Source organism: Cavia porcellus, unplaced genomic scaffold (assembly GCF_034190915.1).
Source record: "Cavia porcellus strain 051 isolate PalLab524CR breed Dunkin Hartley unplaced genomic scaffold, mCavPor4.1 scaffold_8, whole genome shotgun sequence".
In the NCBI taxonomy this organism is placed as follows: domain Eukaryota; kingdom Metazoa; phylum Chordata; class Mammalia; order Rodentia; family Caviidae; genus Cavia; species Cavia porcellus.
The window spans coordinates 49379451-49401440 of NW_026947491.1; the positions used below are offsets into that span (position 1 = coordinate 49379451).

The 21990-nt window shown below is 44.0% G+C and overlaps 2 protein-coding genes across 6 annotated transcripts; both read right to left on the reverse strand.

Annotated features, from left to right (window-relative positions):
- Positions 1 to 1151: 1151 nt before the first annotated feature.
- Stat2 (signal transducer and activator of transcription 2) lies at positions 1152 to 19292 on the reverse strand. Of its 3 annotated transcripts, none has more exons than XM_013159372.2 (24): positions 19135 to 19292; positions 16983 to 17156; positions 16683 to 16836; positions 16187 to 16279; positions 15955 to 16044; positions 15790 to 15865; positions 15192 to 15286; positions 14787 to 14935; positions 9593 to 9751; positions 9395 to 9487; positions 8987 to 9046; positions 8451 to 8471; positions 8120 to 8216; positions 7690 to 7737; positions 7528 to 7611; positions 7341 to 7439; positions 7117 to 7252; positions 6943 to 6992; positions 6729 to 6823; positions 6043 to 6179; positions 5676 to 5858; positions 5382 to 5439; positions 1603 to 1913; positions 1152 to 1315 (listed from the first exon to the last, which is right to left on the reverse strand). In XM_013159372.2, exons 2-24 carry the CDS (start codon positions 17111 to 17113, stop codon positions 1176 to 1178), a joined length of 2559 nt encoding a protein of 852 aa, XP_013014826.1. In that variant the 5' UTR covers positions 17114 to 17156; positions 19135 to 19292; the 3' UTR covers positions 1152 to 1175. The 3 variants fall into 3 exon arrangements, with proteins under 3 accessions (XP_013014826.1, XP_005006457.1, XP_005006456.1); XM_005006400.3 differs by having other exon boundaries at positions 8120 to 8213; positions 16184 to 16279; XM_005006399.4 differs by having other exon boundaries at positions 16184 to 16279.
- A 483-nt stretch (positions 19293 to 19775) lies between these two features.
- Positions 19776 to 21574, reverse strand: Apof (apolipoprotein F). 3 transcript variants are annotated; one of them, XM_063254952.1, is made up of 3 exons: positions 21436 to 21546; positions 21298 to 21328; positions 19776 to 21201 (listed from the first exon to the last, which is right to left on the reverse strand). In XM_063254952.1, the coding sequence occupies exon 3, from the start codon at positions 21182 to 21184 to the stop codon at positions 20261 to 20263; it is 924 nt and encodes a 307-aa protein (XP_063111022.1). In that variant the 5' UTR covers positions 21185 to 21201; positions 21298 to 21328; positions 21436 to 21546; the 3' UTR covers positions 19776 to 20260. The 3 variants fall into 3 exon arrangements, with proteins under 3 accessions (XP_063111022.1, XP_063111023.1, XP_023423477.2); XM_063254953.1 differs by having other exon boundaries at positions 21294 to 21328; positions 21436 to 21510; XM_023567709.2 differs by lacking the exon at positions 21298 to 21328 and having other exon boundaries at positions 21436 to 21574.
- Between the last annotated feature and the right edge of the window lie 416 nt (positions 21575 to 21990).

A 21990-nucleotide genomic window follows, 5' to 3' on the forward strand; every position in this document is an offset into this window, starting at 1 on the left:
TGGGCCTGGGATTCCCCAGGAAGGGCATAGTGAACACATCCAGAGTTCTATGAACAACCTTCAAGGTTCTAAATTTCAGGAACTTGGTCTCTGCTCGGGTCCACACTCAAGAAATAGAAATCTTCCTTTCAGGTAAACCATGTATTTACAAAAGAAGGGATGGGGCTGGGGGTTTAGCTCAGTGGCACAAGTGCCTGTCTGCAAGTGCAAGGTTGTGAGTTTGATCCCAGGTACCAAAAAAAAAAAAAAAAAAAAAAACCAACCAATAAACAAAAAACTAAAAAAAATAGCTAAGATTGGATGCTTCTCTTCTATAAAACCATCACATTCTATTCACAGTACTGTAAAAAGCAATCCTCAAATTCCCAGCAAACCTACCATCCCAGCCTTTGGGAGTGATTTTTGTCTTAAGCACAGGGCAAGTGCAGACTTAGCAGCCTAAAGTACTGTGTAAAGTTTTTCAGGCATTTTAGACTGGCAGGATCATTTTTTGGGAGGAAGCCTAGGGGGGAAAAGAGGAGGAGACTGGTAAGAAGAGGCATTCTCCCTCCTATAGCCTTTCTCAGAGTGGGGCTTCATATGGTGGGCTGAGGCAGGAAGCTCTCAAACCCTCCCGAAAGGAGAAACTTAGGAAGCAAAGAGAAGAAAGGAAAAAGTTGTCCTGGACATGATGGAACCAGAAGAGAGAAATGAAGGGCCAGAGGTATGGCTCAGTGATACAGCACCTGCCTAACATGCATGAGAGTGTGGGTTCAATAAAACCTAAAACAGAAAAGGGGTGGTGGTGGTATTCTATTACATATCTATGTTTCCCATCAAGGCCTAATGCTAGTGTGCATCATGTAGCTGTGAAAACTATTAAAATCCTGATATCCTTCCATACTAGAGAGAAGCCCTTGACCTAGGCCCTCTGAAGTACCACCCAACTGTCCTGGCTTCCCCTTAGGATTCCCATACCACCCAGCACAGCAGGCAGCCTCTCACTCAGATCCATACAGAACTGTGGCCAGCACATGTTCTGATTCACTGGTGCCCCTCCCATGCCCAAATTATGCTTTCACCTCCCCAAACTCCAGGTCAGAACGCTTGATTTCTCATCCTTGGAGAGCGACATTATGATATGGGGGGCAGGAAAGACAAAAGATACAAAGAACAGAAGAAATATAGCTTTAATTCTAGCAGTCTGGATTCAAGGGTCCATCTGTGCAGAAATGGCTGGGGCAGGAAATGTAAGTCTCATCCAAGTTCATCTGGCCAGCCAACAGTGGGTCCCCGTTCGGCATGATATCTTCAATATTCACACTGTTCCTGAAGACTAGGTAATTGAAAGACAGAAGTCAGACCATGATGTCGCTTGGGAGGACCCAACCCAGCAGGGAAAGTGAGGGAGAATGGCAAGAGAGATCCCTTGTGGGCAGGGGACTTGGACAAAGGAAGAACAGGGTAGGTGGGGGAGGCACGAGCATTTCCTAATCACAGGAATCACCAAGAAATGAGCCTCTCTCCAGTGAGGAGCCTGAAGCTTAGCCTCATAATAGGGGAGGAAGGACAGGGAGAAAACAGAACATGTCCCCTCTCCCTCTGCCCCATCTCGTCACTTACTTTCCATGTCTATAGTGCTTAAGTGCTGCAGATCCTGAGGCAAATCTGAATCTGGTACTGGCTGTGATGTTATAAAGACAGTGGGATCTGGTATAGGCTGTAGCCCTGACCCCAGGTCCAGCCCTGGCTCCAGAGTGGGATCCAATGTAGGCTCCAGCGTTGATCTCAGATCCAGCTTTGTCTCCAATAGTGGCCCTAACTCCAGGCCTATCCCCGGCTCTAGGTTTGACATCAGCCTTTGCTCCAGCTCTAAGGACTCCCATTCTGGCTCCTCTTTAAACTCCAGAGGTTGCTGTAGCTCATCCACCTGCCTAGATATCCCAAGACAGACAAAAAAACCAGGCTCAGTGGAACATGAGCTTTGGAATTAGGCTTGTTAAGAGTTTTAATTTTATCATTTACTAGCTGAGTGACCTTAAGTTACTTAATCTTTCTTTTTCTTGTTTTGTTTTGGTTTTTTGGAGACAGAGTTTAACTATGCAGTCCCATGCCTGGTTTACTTAACTTTTCTGAGCCTCAGATTTCTCATCTGTAAATAGGAACAAACCATACATAATAACTATTTATTTAGTAATAATTATTTTTTTTTAATCAATGCAGGGGATCAAACTCATGATCATGAGCTTGCAAGGCAGGCACTTATGCTGTTGAGCTAAATCCCCAGCCCTTAATAATAATTCTTGAACAGTAGGAGACTGGTTAAAAGTAGGACTTTGGATATTACCTAAAGTGACTTATATATTAATACAATCACCATAAAAATATCAAAGGACTTCTCCCCAGAAATACCTTTCAAGAACCCTAAAATACAAGTGGGCATAGTTGTACATGCCTTAATTCCAGTACTCAGGAGGCAGAGGCAAGAGGATCATTGTGAGTTCAAGGCCAAAACAAAAACAAAATTTGTTTTTTGTTTCAAAAACAAATATCTTTCAGCTGGATTCCTTGGGTAAAAAAAAAAAGAAAAAAACCCAAAAAACAAATATCATTCCAAAATTCACATGGAGTCACAAGACACAGTATAGGCAAAACGATCTTGAGCAAAAAGAACAAAGCTAGAGGGATCACAATACCAGTCTTTCCAACATGCTACAAAGGTACAATAACCAAAACAGCATAGTATTGGCATAAAAACATATAGATCTCAAACAGAAGACATACCTAGAAATAAACCCACAAATTCACTGTCTGCTAATTTTTATAAAAGTGCCAAAAACAGAGAGTAGCCTCTTCAATAAACTATGCTGGGGAAACTGGATATCCATTTGTAGAAGAACAAAACTGGGTCCTTATCTCTCACCATCTAAAAAACCAACCTACAGGAACCTCATATGGTAGTGCACACCTCTAATCCCAGCACTTGGGAGGCTGAGGGAGGAGGACTGTGGCAAGTTCAAGATTAGCCTGAACTATATAGTGAGACTCGGCCTCAAAACAAAACAAAACAAAACACACACACACATGCACGCACGCACGTGCGTGCGCGCCAAAAACCAAACCTAAAATGGATAAGACTTAAAACTATGAAAGTTTAGAAGAAAATAAAGCCAGGTGTGGCAGCATATCCTGGAAGCTGAGGCAGGAAGATCACTATGAGTTCAAAACCAGGCTGGGCTACATAGTGAGTTCAAGGCAAGCCTGGACCACATAGCGCCGTCTCAAAACAAAACAAGCACAAAACAAGAAAGCACAGGGGAAATACCTCAAGACACTGGTAAAGGTAGTAAGTTTTTGGTAAGCCCTAAAAGCTTAGGCAATAAAAGCAAAAATAGACAAATGGAATTGTAGCAAACTACGAAGGTTCTGCATGGCAAAAAACATAATCGAGCTGGCAGAGAGGCTGGGGATACAGCTCAGTGGCACATCACCAGCCTGGCAAGCATAAGTTAATGAGTTTATACTTTCTGGTACCACCAAAACAAAAACAAAACAAGAGAAAGACAGCTGGCAGACTAATAGAAAAATGGAAGAAAATATTTACAAATTACTTACCTATCAGGGGATTAATATCCAGGATATATAAAGAAAAACTCAACAGCAAAAATAATAGTAGTTCAAATAAAAAATGGGTATGGACGTTTCTTACAAGATAGAATGTAGGGGCTGGGGATTTAGCTCAGTGGCACAAGCGCCTGCCTTGTAAGTGTGTGGTCGTGAGTTTGATCCCTGGTACTGATAAAAAAGAAAAACACACACACACACACACACACACACACACACACACAAAGACAGAATACAAATGACCAAAAAACCAGGCGTGGTTGCTCACGCCTGTAATCCCAGCACTCGGGAGGCTGAGGTGGGAGGATCGTTGCGAGTTTGAGACCAGCCTGGGCTACAAAGTGAGCTCAAGGCCAGCCTGAACTGCATAGCAAGAACCCATTTCAAAAAAGAAAAACAAATGACCAAAAAGTATATGAAAAAATGCTCAATATCATTATTTATCAGAGAATGGAAATCAAAACTACAATGAAATCTCACTTTGGTTAGAACAGCTATGATAAAAAAAAAAACCTAAATAACACATGCTGGTGAGGATGCTGAGAAAGGGGAACTCTTACATTGTTGGTGGGAATGTAAGTTAGTGGTCACTAATGACTCACCACCCTGAGACACTATGGAGAGTCCTCAGAAAACTAAGAATAGAACTACCAGAATAGAATAGAGCTATCTGACCACTAGGTATACATACAAAAGAAATGAAATCAATACATCAAAAATTTATCTACAGCCAGGTATGGTGGCCAGCACCTGTACTCCTAGCACCCTGGAGGTCGAGGCAGGAGCTCTGGGAAACTTAGCAAGTTCCCATCTCAAAACAGAAAAAACAAAGGACTAGAGTCGTAGCTCAGTGTGGAGGCCCTGGATCAACCTGCAGTAATGTGTGTTTGTGAAAACACATTTTATGTCTGTCACCTATGTGGATATATTTTTGTATTTATGTTCACATGTTTATTACAATACTACTCACAAAAGTAAGATGGGACCAGCAAGACATGGTGGCACATGCCTGTAATTATAGCACTCAAGAGACTAAAGCAGCATGATCACAGTAAGTTTGAGGCCAGCCTGGGCTACACAGTGAATTCTAGGCCGCCTGAACTACATCCTGTCTTGAAAAAAGCTTAAAAAAAAAAAAAAAAAGATGCAATCAACTGAGAGTCTATCAACAGATGATTAAATTGAATAATCAACTGAGTATTATTCAGCCATAAAAAAAATTCTGTCATTTTTGGCAACATAGATGTAATGATAGGTGAAGTTAATCACATACACAGAGAAATATCACATATAATTATTTACATGTGGAAGTTAAAAAAAGTTGACATAAAAGACATGCCCTCCCCTTCAAAAACAAGAAGAAAGTAAGTAATGCCATGCTTGGTATGAGATAGACGCAAGACTTGGTGGCACATCCCTGTAACCTCAACACTCAGGAGGCTGAGACAGGAGAACTCTATGGAGTTCAAGGCCAACATGTATTAAATAGTGAACTGAAGGCCAGCCTGAAGTATACACCAAGACCTTGTCTCAAAGCAACAAAAGAAAAATACTTTTAGAAAATCTAGTGCTACAGTTGGCATCAGATAGGTATCCATTAATACCATCATAAACTTAAGGACGGCAGCTGAAAAAACAGAAAAAGAAGAGACCAGAAGAATGAGAAAAGCTAGAGGCTCAGAGATGAGTTAGTAGGGAGTGAGGGTTGTGGGATTCAGTGGCAAATTAGAGCCATCAAATCAGTCAAAAAGGATTCAGAGAAAGACTTTATATCTCACCTGTTAGAGACCATAATGAGCTTACGTTTCAGGTATTTCCTCTGTTCCTCAAGATTAACTGTGGGGACATAGCAGGTGGAGAGAGGTCAGTTTGTTGGGCCCTGAGCTCAGGGTTCCTCTAATAGAGCTGATCCTGGCAGCTGTTATCTCTTTGCTAACTAGCACAGCCCTTTGACAAATGCCTTAACTACTCTGGCTAGTGGCTTTCCCCTGCTGAAAGGAAGGCATTGGATTTAAGCACATCGGAGGAAACTTGCACTCAATCTGGCCATGAAGTATGTCAGTGATTCCCACCTTTTTCTTGGTAGTAGCACCCAAAGGCCTCATCACGGGGGATTCGGGGATACAGGAAGCGCAGTGGGTTCTCAGGTATGTTCTCCTCAGTGAGCAGCTGGTAGTGGCGGATGATTTCGGTCAGTGGGAGGGACTGCAACACCTCCTTAGTGTAGGGCTGCACAGAGTAGATGACCACCTTATCTAGAGAGTGGATGCAGGAATGGGTAGGCTAAAGAGAAGAGGCTGTTCTGAGGGCTTCCCGCCCTGACTCCCAACCCCAAAGCAGATGCAAGATTTAGGACAGAGGTCAGGAAGCCAAGGGTAGGCAGCAGGTGACCAAGGCAGTGAGCAGAGGCTGTGGGGATGGCAGGGCAGAGCAGCTGACCATCATCCTGGTGCTCCACCCAGGAGCAGGTAATGCCCCCTTCCGAAGATTCACTGAACCGCAGCAGAAACGTGCCAGACATAGTCCTCTTCAGCAGCCGGCGCTCTTGGTTCCGGCTCACGAAGCCCATGATGCGCCTGGAGCACAGGGAGTAGCCCAGAGATCCCGTGACCCCCTTGTGTGCGAGTCAGCTCTGGGTTTAGGCCCTGGCTCTGTCCCTTGTGAACTTTTCCATTTCAGTCATTTCGCTTTAGTGGTTAAACAACTCGCCCCGCTTCCAAGGTTTGAAAAGGTATGTGGATTCAGGGAGATGACAGATAAAAAGCACTTTATAAAAGCCAGGTAATAGGCTCAGGATAAAGTGAGTTTAAGAACAGCCGGGACTGATAGTGAAACCCTGTCTCACACAGACCAAAAAGAAAAAGAAAGGGGGGCGGGTAGGGGAATGGGAAAAAAAAAGCGCACGTTATATCAGGTACAGTTACAAATTCTCTATGATGAATGTGATCATTATGTGTATCTAAAATATACCAATAAAATTTGATTAAAGAAAAAAAAAAGAAAAAGAAGAAATGAGATCTTCCACTAGTTTTTGTTCTCTCTCCCTGCCTACATGGTGGTACACAAAATCTATTCAACAACCAGAAAACAACAGGCCTCAATGTGAAGGCTGACCCAGACCTTACCCATCATTCCACAGATCCTTCAGGTGGTCATGCACCAGTTCCAGAATTTTGTCCAGCCATGTCCAGAATGGTACCTTGCCAGGGGGGCTCTCTCGCTGAAAGAGGAATAAAAAGGCAGGAGGAGATAATGGAGTTTACTCTGGTGGACAAAGAAAGATGAGCAAAGGGCCAGAATTTGGGCTGGGAGCTAGCTGCATGGGATGCAAGGAATTACCTTACAGAAGTCGGCCCAGGACAACAAATTCTCCATCTTAGAGGTCTTCCCTGTGGGATAGGTAGCCACAGTGGTTCAGATGCTAGAAGGTAAGGCCAGGCAGGGGTGCTAGGACAGGACAGGGGGCTGGGCCAGACTAAGGCTGGGGAAAGGCTGAAAAAAGTATACCAGTACCAAACAGCTTCTCTTTCAGCATAGCCAGCTGCTCTGGGTTGAGGCCTTGGCCAATATGGGAGGAGAACTGCCAACTGAGAGCAGGGCCCAGCAAGCTCCAGGGGGCCGCAGGGGGGCTGGAGAAGAACTGCTGGTTCTAAGTAGTGGGAGAAAGGCAGAGAGGCTCAGATGTGCCCCTTGAACCAAGTTTCAGACCCTCTTCACTTGTCAGCCCCACCTCCTACCTGGGGGTTTGGGCTGAGCAGATTGAACCAGAGAACCGAGGCCCAGGCAATGGAGAGCTGGTTCATGTTAGAAATAATCACCACAGGGAGAGTGTCCGTCTGGGGAGAAAACAGGAGCCATGGTGGAGGGATGTCCCCTCCCTGTGCCACGGCCTTCTGGAATCAGCTTTATCTCTCGCTCACTCACCTTCAGATCCAGCTGCAGACCCTGGTATCTGTATTTGACCGTGAAACTGATGATGTGCAGCTCCTCTGTCACAGCCAGCAGACCCTGCCACAGCCATACACAGGGATCAGAGGCCTCCTATGGCAAGTTCCTCATCCCCCCCACCCCCTGTTCTGGCCTTACTTTATTGCTGCACTTTCCTGAGCCACCTGAACGCTGCTCCACCAGTGTCTGTGAATTGAGGAAAAGATGGAGAACACCAGCGCGGTCAACCCAAGGTCCTTGAAACCATTGTTTTGCTTCAAACCTTGCCAATTTCCACTAGCCCGTTCCTCTGTACTGCAAGTCTAAATTACTAACCTTTCCTGTGTGTGTGTGTGTGTGTGTGTGTGTGTATTCTGGGGATTGAACCCAGGGCTTTGCACATGCTAGGCAAGCACTTAACCACTGAGCTACAGTTCCAGCCCTATTTTCATTTCATTTTTTAAAATTTTACTTTGAGATAGAGCTTCATTAAATTGTCCAGATGGGTTGAATGTACTTTTGCAATCCTTTTGCCTCAGCCCCCTACCTAACTGGATACTGGCACCAACATAATCATTACTCTCCTTACCAGGAAGCCAAAGTCCCAAATTAAGCCTTGTCTCTGCCCCTTTTCAGGAGTCAAAGTTTTCTGGTTTGAGGTCAAAATGTTAAATTTTCGGAAGCTGCTATAGGAAGAAGAGGACAGGTGTACACAAAGAGCACAGTTATTCTTGATTTCTACCCCACAAGAAAATAAAAACAAAAGTTCTACTCATTGTACACCTCCCTTTCTCCCTTTGTCCACATCCCATCCAAATCTCTCCTCCCTATTTGTGCTCCCACCAGAGCTTCCAAAGTTGGTTGTGTAGTTTATGTATATAGTGCAAAAATGTTTGCAAGTTTCCTTACCAGATACTCACCTATGTAACTGAGGAGGATTCCTAAAAAAAAAAAATTTTTTTTTAAATCATTTGAGGTAAAAAAGTACAGCAATTGCAAATCTGGTCTTTGGGATCAGACTGACTTGAGTTCAAATCTACCTCTGCAGTCCACTAGCTTTGTAACCTTTTTTTTTTTTTTTTTTTTTTTTTTTGTGTTTTTCCTTTTTATCGGTACGGGGGACCCAACTCACGACTGCCTGCTTCCAAGGCAGGCGCTTATGCCACTGAGTAGCTGTGTAACCTTACAGCAGAGACAAAATGTCTCTGAGCTAATCTCCTTGCCTGCATGGTGCATTCTTAATACCTGAGGGGTTATTAATCTGTGAAATGAGTATTTGACATGTTGTATGTCAAGTAAATACTCAACAGGAGACAGGAGTTATTATTTCTGTGAGTTAAGAATGCAAAGGATAACAGATAGTCCCAGGACCCACTGTAAACAGTGAAGAGCTCCTGCACCCTACCTGTCCTTGTTGCCTTTGCTTCAGCCCTACGGCTATCCTGCTCCAACCTACCTGTCAATGGAGACCTCGGCCGTTAGTAACTCATTTCCTTCCTGGAGCCTTACCAGCAGCCTGGGGAAAGGAGATAAGACAAGACAGTTGCCAATGCATGCCTGTAATCCTGGCTCTTAGGAGGCTGAGGCAGGCTGATACCTGTGAGCTGAAGGCCAGCCTGAATTACATAGCAAGCCCCTTCTCAAACGAAAAAAAAAAAAGGGAAATGATTTTTTTCTTGGTACCGGGGATCAAACTCATGACCCTGCACTTGCTAGGAGGCACTTATGCCACTGAGCTCAATCCCCAGCCCCTGGGAAATGATTTTTAAAAAGGTTTATGAATCAAACAGAAAGGGAGAAGACTGAAGGCCAGTTGATCTGTAAAACTAGAGACACACAGTGGCAGCACAGGTGAAATGCCAACCTTGTTCGGACAGTAAACTTGTTCCCAGTCTTTAGGATGAGGGGCCGATGGGGAGTCTGCGGCATGCAGGGCTGTTTCTCTACCACAAAGGCTCTGGGGAAACAGGAATGAAGAGAGTACAATGCTCAGGATCTGTAAGGATGCTTTTCCTTATTGCTTCCCTTTCTGTCCCTAGAAGCCCCTCTCTGGCCTCCAGACCTATGCAGCAGACGCTGTAGCAACTCTGTGACAGGGGCATTCAGCAGCTCTACCCCTTTTTTCAGGTGGTCGCCTTCATAGTGAACCATGTTGCTTAATTCCTTCAGCTGTTTCAGCAGCTGCCGCAGGTGAAACAAAAGCTCTGCTCCAGCTGTGAACCTGGGAGACAGAATCCAAGAAAGGGAATACTTGAGTTTACCAGAGCGCAGTCTCAAGCAGGTTTTGAGAGCTTGCCTTTAACTGTGTGGACAGTTGGAAACTGACTGGGGCAAGAAAAAAATCCAAAAAGCATATAACAGGATTCATAGTGCAAGACATGTAGATCAAGGCCACTTTCACATACATTACTCATAAAAGGTTTATAGACATAACAGTGAACTTTCGTACCATGCTTGCTATATGTGATTGATCAATTTTTTTTTTGCCAGGTGATTGTGCCACTGAGTTAACTGCCCCCCTGCCCCGGCCCTTGAGCTATATTAATGCTTTACACCTATTAGTGCACGTAATCCTCAAACCCATCCCATGAAGTGGGTGTTATAACTGGTCACATTTTACAGGTGATAGGGCCAGGAATATAGTTCAGTGGCCAAGTGCCTGCCTGCCAAGCATGAAGTTGTAAGTGCAATCCCCAGGACCAAACAAATAAATAAGTAAAAGTAATACAGGCACAAAAAGGTTAAATGACTTGGATAAAGTCCTGAAGCTAGAAAGAGATGACATGTGATCCCAGGCAGTCACTGCAGAAGTAGTCTTTTGGTTATTTTAGTTTTTGTTTTTTGGGTTTTTTTTTTTTTTTTTTTTTTTTTTTTTGTCTTTTTCCTTTTTATCGGTACCAGGGATTGAATTTACGACTGCCTGCTTGCAAGGCAGGCGCTTATGCCGCTGAACTAAATCCCCAGCCCCCGGTTATTTTAGTTTTTCTATTTTTTTCTTTTTTCGTTTTCTTTTGAGACAGAATCTTGCTATGTAGTTTAAACTGACCTTTAACCTGGTAGGTAGTCCAGCCTTGAACTCATAGCAAGCCTCCTCGAGTGCTGATTTTACAGGTACGTGCAACCACAACTGGCTGGACTGTTTTGTTTTTTTGAAATGCTGGGGACCAAACCTAGGACCTTACACATACTAGGCGAGTGTGCTACCACTGATGTACACACCCAAACTCTGAATTCAAAATTTTTAACTATTAGACTTTAGTGTCAAGCCAGGTGTGGCAGTGCATGCCTATAATCCCAGTACTCAGGAGGCTGAGGCAGGAGGATTGCCAAGTGTTTGAGGCCAGCTTTGGCTACATAATGAATTCAAGAGACTACACAATGAGATTCTGTCTCAAGAAACAAACAAACTTTAGTGTCTCTGTGCTTAAAAAAAAAAGAGAGAGAGATAATAAACAGTGTGACAGGAGAAAACAATCACATACAACATATTGGAAACCAGGCTAGGACAATTTTGGGTAGGCAATCTGGAGTTCTTTCAATTAATTAATTAATTAATTATTTTTTGGTCTTTTTGAGACAGGGTCTCATTACATAATTCAGGCTGGCTTTTAGCTCACTGTGTAGCCCAGGCTGGTCTTGAACTTGCAACAATCTTCCTGCCTTAGCTGGAATTACAGGTGTGTGCCCCCATACCAGCCTCTAAAGTTATCTTTTTAAAGCCTCCACAATGTGCATGGTTTTCTTTTTTGTCTTGAGACAAAAGTCTCACTATACAGTTCAGGCTGGCCTTGCAATGACCCTCCTGCCTCAGCCTCCTGAGAGCTGGGATTACAGGCGTGAGCCACCACGCCCAGCTATGTGCATGTTTTATAGTATTCTATTTCTTTCCTTTGTGTATGTCTTAGGGGAGAATGAACCCAAGGCCTCCTCACTGAGCTACAACTCCATCTCTTTTTTTTTTTTTGTCTTTTCAGACATGGTCTCACTGTGCAGTTCAGGCTAGCCTTGAGTTCACTTTGTAGCCCAGGCTGGTCTCGAACTTGCAATGCCTCCTCCTGCCTCTGCCTCCCAAGTGCTGGGACTATAGGAGTGCGCCACCACAGCGAGTTTTATTTTTCATATTAAGACAGGGTCTCACCAGGTGGGGGCTCAAATTTGAAACTTTCTGCCTCAGCTTGAGTAGCTGGAGGCATGCCCAGCCACTATTTATTTTTTTTTCCAAATCCATTTTATTTCAAGGATAAAAAGAAAGAGAAGGAAAAAACCAACAAAATTTCCAAACACATCAATTAGGGGGCAACAATGGTACATATGTTGCACACTGTCATCCCCAAATCATTCACCCAGCACATAGATATCTGCATTCAATTGTCTGAACAATACCAGTGCAAATCTTTTGCTTCAGTGAACACAGAAAAGTCAGTAGAACTATTTTAACCATTTTTTATATACATACACATATACATATATTTTCCATTTATTTTCTAATGCTGGCAATCAAACCTATGGCCTTTACATGCTAAGTACCTGCTTTACCAAAGGGCAACACTGCCAGCCCTTGAAATATTCCATTCTAAACCATAGCCTAAGGGGTAAAAAAAAATTTTCTGCAGTATTCGGAGACTGAGCTCAGGGCTTTGCAAAGTTGTATCCCCAGTCTTATTTATTTTGAGATGATGTCTTGCTTAGTTGTCCCCTAGTTGTTTAATTTTTTTTTTTTAATTTTTTGGTAGTCTGAGACAGGATTTTACTGTGTTGCCCAGGTTAGCTTCCAACTCATGGTGATCTTTTTGCCTTCCTTCAGTGCTGGAATCACAAGTGTGCAACATCACAACTGGTAAAAAACTGTGTTCTTCTACAACAGTACACATATTATATAAATTATATAAAAACATATTTTCCATGGAAGGTATTTTACATGTCCAAAAAATTACACTAAAATTATAAGATAGTTCAGACGTGATATGAACTGTCATCTAGTTGAACATATGCATATACATATGAGTGGTGCCTCAGTTCATGAACTTGTTTTATGATTTGAGGGAAGATGTCTGCATTTGTGCTTGTGTGGGGAAGATGGCCACATCACGAGATGTAGAGCTTGTGTGAATGGAACCAAAATTTTGTTGAACACTTTTGTTTGAGAATGGAATTGTTTGCAAACAGAAGCGTTCGTGAACTGAGGTACTGCTATATTTGTACAGAGTCTTGCTATGTGGTTCAGTCTGGTCTTGAACTAACTATGTAGCTCAGGCTGGCCTTGAACTCAGCAATGCTCCTGCCTCAGCCTCCCAGGATTATAAATGTGCACCACCAAACCTGGCCGGGTGATCAATCAATTTATGGGTAGTTTTACTTATCTTTTCCTTTAAATTGTCTGAATATTGTTCACTTGGTATACTATTAGTGTGTGTGTGTATTATATAATCAGAGAAAGAGGAATGGGGTACATCTCAGTGGAAGAGAACTTGCCTAGCATGAACAAAGTGCCAGAAAAAATTATTTCTGTTAAAAACAATGAAATAGAAAGGAACAGTGGCACATGCCTGTAATTCCAGCTTTTGAGAGGCGGAGACAGGATAACTATGAATTCAAGTCAACCTGGGAAACTTCGCAAGACTCTGTCCCAAAATCTGAAAAACTGCAAAGGGCTGGGGATATAATTTCTGTGCAGGCGCTGGGTTCAATTCCCACTACTATTAAGAAAAAACAAAATAAGGAAGAAACAAAGGACCAACACTACAGTAATGTCATTACTCAGAGAAAAGGGTGTTTAACTCTGGGTATTTAACCCAAGAAGCCAGCCTGGGATATATAGTAATCCTGGGAACTTACAGTACAGAAATAATTGGGTACAAACCAAAATGTAGTAAAAGAGTACTTACTGCATTACTGTTCAAAATACCAAGAAATCATCTGTAGGTCCTCATTTGCAGCTCATATACACTGATGGATATGCTGACAACTGTAACTTATATATTGGTCCCATACCTTAGCACTACATATCTGTATTAGTATTTTTTTTCTTTTTGGTACCGTGAATGAAACTCAGGACTTCGCACTGGCCAGGTGGTGCTGTGCCACTGAGTTAAATCCCCAGTCCCTGTATTGGTATTTTTGAGACAGGGTCTTGCTACGTAGATCAAGCTGATTTTGAACTATGTGGCCTAGGCTGGTCTCGAACTTGCAGTGATACGGTGTCAGCCCCCAGAGCATTGGGATTGCAGGAGTGCATAACCACATTCAGCTCTATGTATCTGTTTTCAAATTTATCTGAAAAATTATGTTTTTAAAAAATTGCATACTTTGAAAATTTTAAATTATAGGGACTTTTCTAATGAGAAATATTTGAAATTTCTGGGTTTTTTTTCTTTTGAGATAGGGTCTTGCTATATAGTTCACTATGTATCCCAGGATAATACTGAACTTGCCATCATCCTCTTGTCTCAGGCTCCTGAATGTTGACCTCACAAGCATGCACCATCACGCCCAAGTACTGAGTTGATATTGTGCAAGAAAGTTTGAAAGAGTATGTTAGTAAATTCTCTACATCATGATAAAATTATTCAGAGTTTCATACGTAGTACAGCAGCTCCTTTAGTGTGACCTATTGAAAGTCAGCCCTAACTGGGTGTAGTGACAAACACCTGTAATCCCAGCACTCAGGAGGATGTGGCAGGAGGATGGCTATGAGTTTAAGGCCAGCCTGGGCTACACAGCGAGACCATATCTCAAAAACAAAACCACCCCCAACAAAGGAGGGAGAGCCCAGTGCATTTACACATCCCATAATCCCAATCCATGAGAGGCCAATGCAAGGAGCATCTGAGTTCAAACCTAGTATTAACAACAAAGTGAAGCTTTGTCTCAAAGTAAAAAAAAATTTTTTTTTTTTGGTACCAGGAATCAAATTCAGGACCTCATTCTTGCCAGGCAGGTACTGTGCTGCTGAGCCATATCTTTGGTCCATTAAAACTTTTCTTAAGAGAACTGGGGATGTAGTTTAGTGTCAAATCAGACTATGGATTAATCCATCATTTTCACCAGTGCTACACCTGGGCTCTGGGTTCCCTGCGTGGTGAGGATGAAAAGCAGGGAACTGCCATGGCCAGACCAGCCAGCTGCGCTCCACCCAGGGAGCAGAGCAGTGAGAGCAAACTTCCTGCGTGCACAGGGGACTGCACCCTACAGAACACAGCAGCCAGGACAGCACTGAGGTATGTATGGGGCTCAGGAGAGTGTATGTTTCCTCTCACCATTTCTCCAACTGTTCCAGCTCAGGTTTTAGTGGTGCTCCAATGCAGGCTTTTTGCTGCTGGACTTTCCATTCATCCAACTCTGGCAGCAGTAGTTCGACAAGGGTAGTCAGTCGGCCTATCAGCGCTTTGGAGGTATCCAGCACCTCCTAAGAGAGACCCAATGTGGATGCCAAGTACACTTGTCCCATCACTGCTAACCTCCAACCAAGGAAGAGGAGGAAAGGGAGCCACGGTTAAAGAACCAGGACCCCAGATTCTTCTATTTTCCCTTCTGCTCATTCAGTCCTCTGCCTCCCTCCTTTTTTTTTTTTTTTTTTTTTTTTTTGGTACTGGTGCTTGAACTCACAACTGTGCACTTGTAAGTCAGGCACTAATGCAGCTGAGCTAAATCCCCAGTCCCACCTTTCTCCTTTTGTCCAGCTCATTGAGAGTTTCTTGCACAAGCTGCAGCTGTCTGTTATGATGCAGGTCCGAGGAGGAGGTCTTTCCTGTATTCCCTGAATAGCAAGAGTTCGAGTCAGACCAGGGGCTCCTTCCCCTCTCCTTCCTACCCCATGGCCTCAGTCGGAATCAGAAAGAGGAGTCTTGGTTTGGTTTTGAGACAGGGTGTCTCACTGTGTAGTTCAAAGTGGCCTTGAGTTCACTAGCTCAGGCTGACCTTGAACTCATGACAATCCTCTTTCTTCAGCCTCCCAAGCAAGTACTGGGATTACAGGTGTGTGCCACTAAGCTCATCTGATGAATCTTTGGAGGGAGAAGGAAAAGCCAAGCAAAGCACAGACACACAGGTAATTAAGAATGGAATGGAAGACTACCCCCATCTCCACCCCTGACTCCAGCTAAGGCAGTTTCCTAAGCATTACACAATCTAGCACCCTGAGCTCTGTATGGCAGCAGGTAAAGCTGACTGCTGTTTGCTGGTGCTTTGCCTTTCTGTTCTCCACCCTTGACCTCCCAGCAGACACCTGTCCTCTCTCCCACCCCTTTGTGTGTTTCCTACCTTTAATGACTACCATGTATCGGAAGCTGAAGACATCATTAAGGTCTTTCACTTGTCTGATGGACTTCACCAGTCTCTGCAAAAGGGATGGAAACTCAGGGAGCCTGCTTCCAAAGGAAGAGGCAGGGTAAGCCCTACTCACCCCAACTCTTGCCATGAACCAACCTCCATCATAATCCTTAAATCCCGGATCCTGGATTCAATTTCAGACTGCTGGCTCTCCCCAGGTACTTCAAGAGTTGGATTTCCTTGCCCCTGAAAAATTCTGACCTTTTAATCCCTAAAATACAGGCCTGACATTGATGCGGGGCAACTCTGAGACAATTTCCCTGAATCTTTCCCATAGTCCCTATCCATTCCAGGTGCCTCCAACAAGACCACAAGTTGTTCTCACCACCTCAGCCCTCTGAGCCTGGTTCAGAATTCTTTTCTCTTCCAGAAGGAGATTAAAGACTATTCCAGCCAACTGAGTAGCACCCTGGGGTAAGGCCTACAGTAGGAAAAGAGGAAGGACTGATTGAGTTCAACTACCTTTGATAATCTGCCACTCTAGCGCCTGCCACTAATGTCCCCAGTAGTTTTCCCTCCCTGGGTCTCTAGCCCTGTTCCCTTTCACCCCAAACCAGGCATTTTCCCAACAGCATCAGCCAGACTCTGATCTTTTTTTTTTTTCAATCGGTACTGGGGATCAAACTCACGACACATAGTTGCAAGGCAGGCACTTATGCCGCTGAGCTAAATCCCCAGCCCCCAGACTCTTCTGTCTTCCAGTACTGCCCCAAGACGAGACACTGTCCTTCTTGTCCCAGCTCTGCTCTCTTCCCTTTGTGCCTCCAGGTACCACACCCTCAATCTTACTCTACACTTGGTTGTCAGTTCTAGCACTGTCGTACCTGAATGTCCCGGCAGAATTTTCGCAAATTGTGCTGTAGCAGTAAGGACTCTGGGTCTTGGCTGCAGCGGCCACATTCATTGTTCAGCTGGTCCACAAAATGGAAGAATAGCATGTTGGCCTTGGAATTATCATTGCTTAGTGCAGCTTCCTGCCTGAAGACCAGAAATGACAGGATAAATGTCTCTGTGAGGGACCTGCTGTCCTAATCTTTCAACCTCTTTTAAGATCCTTCCAGGATCCTGGGAGCTCAGCAAAAACGAACTATCCTTTTCATCCGCCCAACTCCTGAAATGCTCACCAGTTCTGGTCTTCAATCCAGATAGCCAAGTGCTGTCGTATGTCCACTGGCAGGATGCTGGATAAGTAGAGCTGGTCCAGTTGGTCCTGAAATGGGCTGTCAAGATTTTGCAGCCTCTCCCATTGAGCCATTTGGGTTGTGAGATGTAGGTTCTCAACAGGATATTTGGTTGGACTAAATCATATACAAGTAAGAAACACAGAAAACATTGAAGTGTATAGTGACTTAACTCCCAAGCTTGGTCTTACCCATCCCTTCCCAGAAAAAACCACTGTTACGGCTTGGTACACATTCTCACATTCTTCTGGGAAGTACTATTTAATAGTTCCAATTTGCAACTTTTTCTTTTTTGGTCTTTTTGAGACAAGGTCTTGCTATGCAGTTCAGGCTGGACTTGAGTTCACTTTGGAGTCCAGTGCTGGGATTACAGGCATATGCCATTACACCTGGATGACTCTTTTGTTTTAATGGTAATTTTCTACTTATTTAGTTAGTCATGCTGGGTACTAAACTAGGGTCTTCGCACTGAACTACACCTCCAATCCTTTTAAAAAATTTTTTGTTATTGAGATAAGGTCCCTTTAAGTCACTAAATTGCGTAGGCTGGGCTTGAACTTGCAATCCTCCTGCCTCAGTCTCCTAGCGTGCTGGGATTACAGGTATCTGTCACCATAAATGGCTTTTAATGGCAATTTTCAAACACACAAGTAGAATGGATAATAAAAGGGTCATCCATGGACCCATCATCCAACTTAACAAATAATATTTCTACTATTTTATTTCATCTATCTCTCCTGATTCATTTTAAATATGTTTATGTTCATGCTGGAGCAAAGATCAATGTTGTCTTAAATATTTATGATCTCTACTGGACGCTTTTCTAAGGGCTAAAATTTTCTTGAAAGCAAAGTAAATACAATCTACAAACTGCCCATCTTGTATGAAGACAGGGCTTCATTCTAAATGATGTCTAAATACCAGGAGAGTTATTCAATCCCTAAGACTGTAACATTTTTGTTACCTCTGTCAAGCTCTGATTCTGCATGTGGATTATCAACTTTGTGAAGGCACAGAAATTTCACACAAACCATTTTCTTTAATATCACCAAGCAGGTGGTGCCATGTGTCTTTCTCCTGACCGTTTCCTGACCACTGTCACCTGACAACTATTAAGAAAATTAAAGGTTTTTATTCTTGCTGCAGCTTAAGCCTAACAGAACAAACAGGAATATCTGTGTTTTTAAAAAGTTGCATGATTTTATCACAACCATGGAAAACTGGGGATTGAACAGGAGTGCCTACTTGACATTTCAACTCTTTTAGTAGTGCTTGATTTTTCTTTTCTTTTTTAGGGGGAGAGGTGGATGCTGGGGATCCTCCTAACGCTTGCACAAAGTACTGTACTAGGGAGCTACACTCCCAACGTGAAACACCAATTTTTGACGAACCCGATGGCTGGCATTAAAGGAGCAAAGCAGCAAGTAAGGTCTGAGATTTCAAAATGAGAAGAAAAAAAAAAAATGCAAACAGAACTAGTCTCCCCGAGTATGTATTCTGCACACTAGATAAAGGTCTCGATACTTAATATTTTTTCCTCTCTCACTCTCTCGGGCACATATTATGCAGTAGATAAGATTTTTTTTTTTTCTAAAATGAACTAGATTTTGTAACCTTAAGCAAATCGTTTCATCTTTCAGTAGCATTTATTCTCTTACATATAAAAGATACGATACAAGTTTGGACATTTTTCCATAAAGATTGAAAGTAATGCGGAGCAAAGGAAAAAGGTTTAGAAAAACCTCAAACCCACTATTATTGCCAGAGGCTGCCTGTCACATTTAGCAGGCTGCAAGGTAGTTTTGGAGGGGGCGCTAGGGTTTGCTAGGCTGCATAAAACAGCAAAATCCAGACCAAGCAGATGAAAGCTGCTATTTCAACTAGAAGACAGAAGCTGCCAGAGCCCCGGGGTCCATCGCCCTCCGCCCTCCACCGGGAAGACCTCGGCCCCCCCGCCCCCACCCGTAGGCTCCCGGCTCCGTATCTTTGTGGAATCCGAGCACCCCCTCCCTCCAGTAGCTCTGGCCGCCACTTCCTGTCCTCGGATAGCTGAAGTGCCAAGGCTCTCGGCCTTGCCCACCACGTCGACCCCTACCTCGAGAGTAGCGGGCTCGTAAGCACGGAGCTGATGAGCAAGGTTCGTTTTTCCCAGACCGCAGCCCCGATACTGACCGCCACTCAGCCAAGCTCTTCCCCAAACAGTGAGATTATTGGCACTTCTACAATCCCACCCCACGATGGGCGGAGTAAATAGCTCCCAGGCACTACTGATTGGTGGAGAAGCTCAAATTCCGCCCCGTGCCGAGAGGCGGGGTTCCCAGTAAGTGGAGCAGCCCAGCGCGCAAACAGCTGACTTTCGAGAACCCGCCGCCCAGAGACCGAGGAACCGAAACTAACTTGGGGGCCTGGGAGGAGCCTAAGGTTTAATAGGAAGGGGCGGGACCAGAATTCTGATACTTTGAGATGGTAGAGGGGCAGAGGTAATAAAAAACAGTAGTAATTTTTTAAAAATTAATTTTATTGGTATACTCCTAGATAGCACATAATCATATTCATCATTATGGACTTTGCGTCTGTGTATAATATATCTTGATTCTTCTTTTTAAGACAGGGTCTTGCTGTCCTTTGGTTCAGGCTGGCCTTGAATTCACTGTGTAGCCAAGGTTAGAACTTACCTTGGTCCTCCTGCCTTAGCCTCCCAAGTGCTGGAATTAAAGATGAGAGCCACACACCCCCAACTTTAATAATAATGATTTATTGAGGTTACAGCTATAGCACCAAGTTTACACTATAGGTTTAAATTGCTGTAACAACCCGTTCAGGACTGGGGATTTAGCTCAGTGGCATAAGCACCTGCTTTGCAAGCAGGCAGTGGTGAGTTCAATCCCCGGTACCGTTTAAAAAAAAGACCAAACAACAACAACAACAACAAAAACACTGAGGTGGAAAATCATTATCTCTACTTAAGAAATTTAAAATTGAGTTTTGAGGAAAAAAGATCTCTCATCAGTAATGACAGACTGTAACAAGTGCAGATGGATTTCAAACCAAATCTTCTCACTACATACTGCAAACTGAAATCTCAGTATTTTACAGCACTGCTTTCTTTCTGGTTAACAAATCAGAAATTTGGATTCCATTCACCACACACACCTCAGAAATTTAGATTTGAGCACACATTGTATAGTGTGGGGATTTATTCTTTCTGTGGTTACCATGACTCACACCAAAACACGCCCATAGCTGTTGAATAAGGCCCACCCCCAGAAGGGAGCTGGACTTACTTCTTGGGGTATGGAAAGAGCTGTGGTCACTGTTTCTTCCAAGTGACTCACATAGGAAGTGGTCCACAAGTCCACCATGTTGGCCTCTAGCTGAGGGGTGCTTGCCACTTTCTCTTCCGAGTAATACCTGATCAAGTGCTCTACCCCAGCCTTCAATGCTGGTTTAAGAGAAGCACTAATTGCTAGACCCATGGGCCCCCCTGACATTCCTGCCATAGCTGCCAGAAGGTCATATCCCAGATCTATGGCACCATGTTTACCTCGTTCCTTAGCCTTGTCCGAGCAATTCTGAATCGCATAATACAAAGCTGTGCCTATATTGTAATAGGTTCCCACTCCTGGCAACAGCCGGATGACATTGTAGACTCTCTCCTCCTGCTCATTCTCACAGTTGGTGGTGGTGGGGGAGCGCCGCGTCCTCTTTGAGTACTCCCTGGCTAGCAGCTGTAGAGCTGAGGCGAGAGCTTCCACAGACACTCTGCTCTCTGTGCTTCCACCTTTCTGGAGCCCTTGAAGGTAGTGGATGAGGACCTGCGTAGCATTCAGACCACCCCAGCGGTAGAGCTGAAGGTCCAGGGCCTGGACTTCAGCCTGACAGCCAGCTTCCTCCAGGGCGTTCCTGAGAGCCAGGCCAACCAGATACTTGGGTAGAGGGGTCATGTGGGTGAAGCCAGGGAGGGACTTTGGGAGCAGGGTCTGGCAGGAAAAGGGGATTGAGGAAGATGGTTGGGATCTGAAGGCTGAGACAAGAGGTGTTGAGACATTTGTCTGCTTTCTGTATGAAATGGCATCCACAGGGTACAGCAGGAGGTAGCAAAGAAGAAGGCCAACTGCTATCATGATGAGTCTGAGGCTATGCATGGCTGGTGCAGAATACCCTGGAAAGGGGAGAAACCCAGAACTTTTAGTCTTTTCTATAAGGGCTGTAGTCCGAAGCAGCAAAGACTATCGGGGGTACCTCATCAATCACCTACATCCAAGCTTCTGCGCTTTTTAGCTCAGGGCCTAGGAAATGGGGAACACAACACAGTTACTCCCACTTGGATCTCCCTCTTTTCAGCTCACAAAGACTTCCTGTTTTATCTCCATCCCTTTATAGGGACCCAGTTTACCACACAGTCCAGTCACGGAGAAGTGAGGCTGCTCTGTAGATTTGGTTGCTTGTCGGTCCTGCTCTGCCCAGTTCTCTGTCCCACAGAGAAAGATATTTGATTTCCCTTGTGATCAGTGAGGAATGTAACCTCTGCAAATATTTGCCCAATTATGCTCAATGCTCAGACCTTGTCCCCTTGTCACACACTCACCTCAAGGCCTAAAACTTTGTTCTTTGACCTTTCCTTTATGTCTCTGTCACATTCCCATCAGCTCCTATCAGCTCATGATAGGAGCCAAGGAGATGCAGAATAGAAGAGATGAGATGTTTTTGAGTCTCTCATGTTATTTCTTTTCAATTTAAAAATTAGATTAATGAGCTGTGGATTTAGTATTAGCTGGGGATTTAGAAAGTCTATGGAACATGAATGAGAAGAGATTAAAATGCTTCTTGTGCCTACTACATATTAAATGCATGATAATTGATGGCCGAAAGAAGGGCGAAATGGCTTATGAAACACTGGCACAAAGGGACAAGAAACTATCATGTTATGTGAAATTAGCCAGGTTCAACT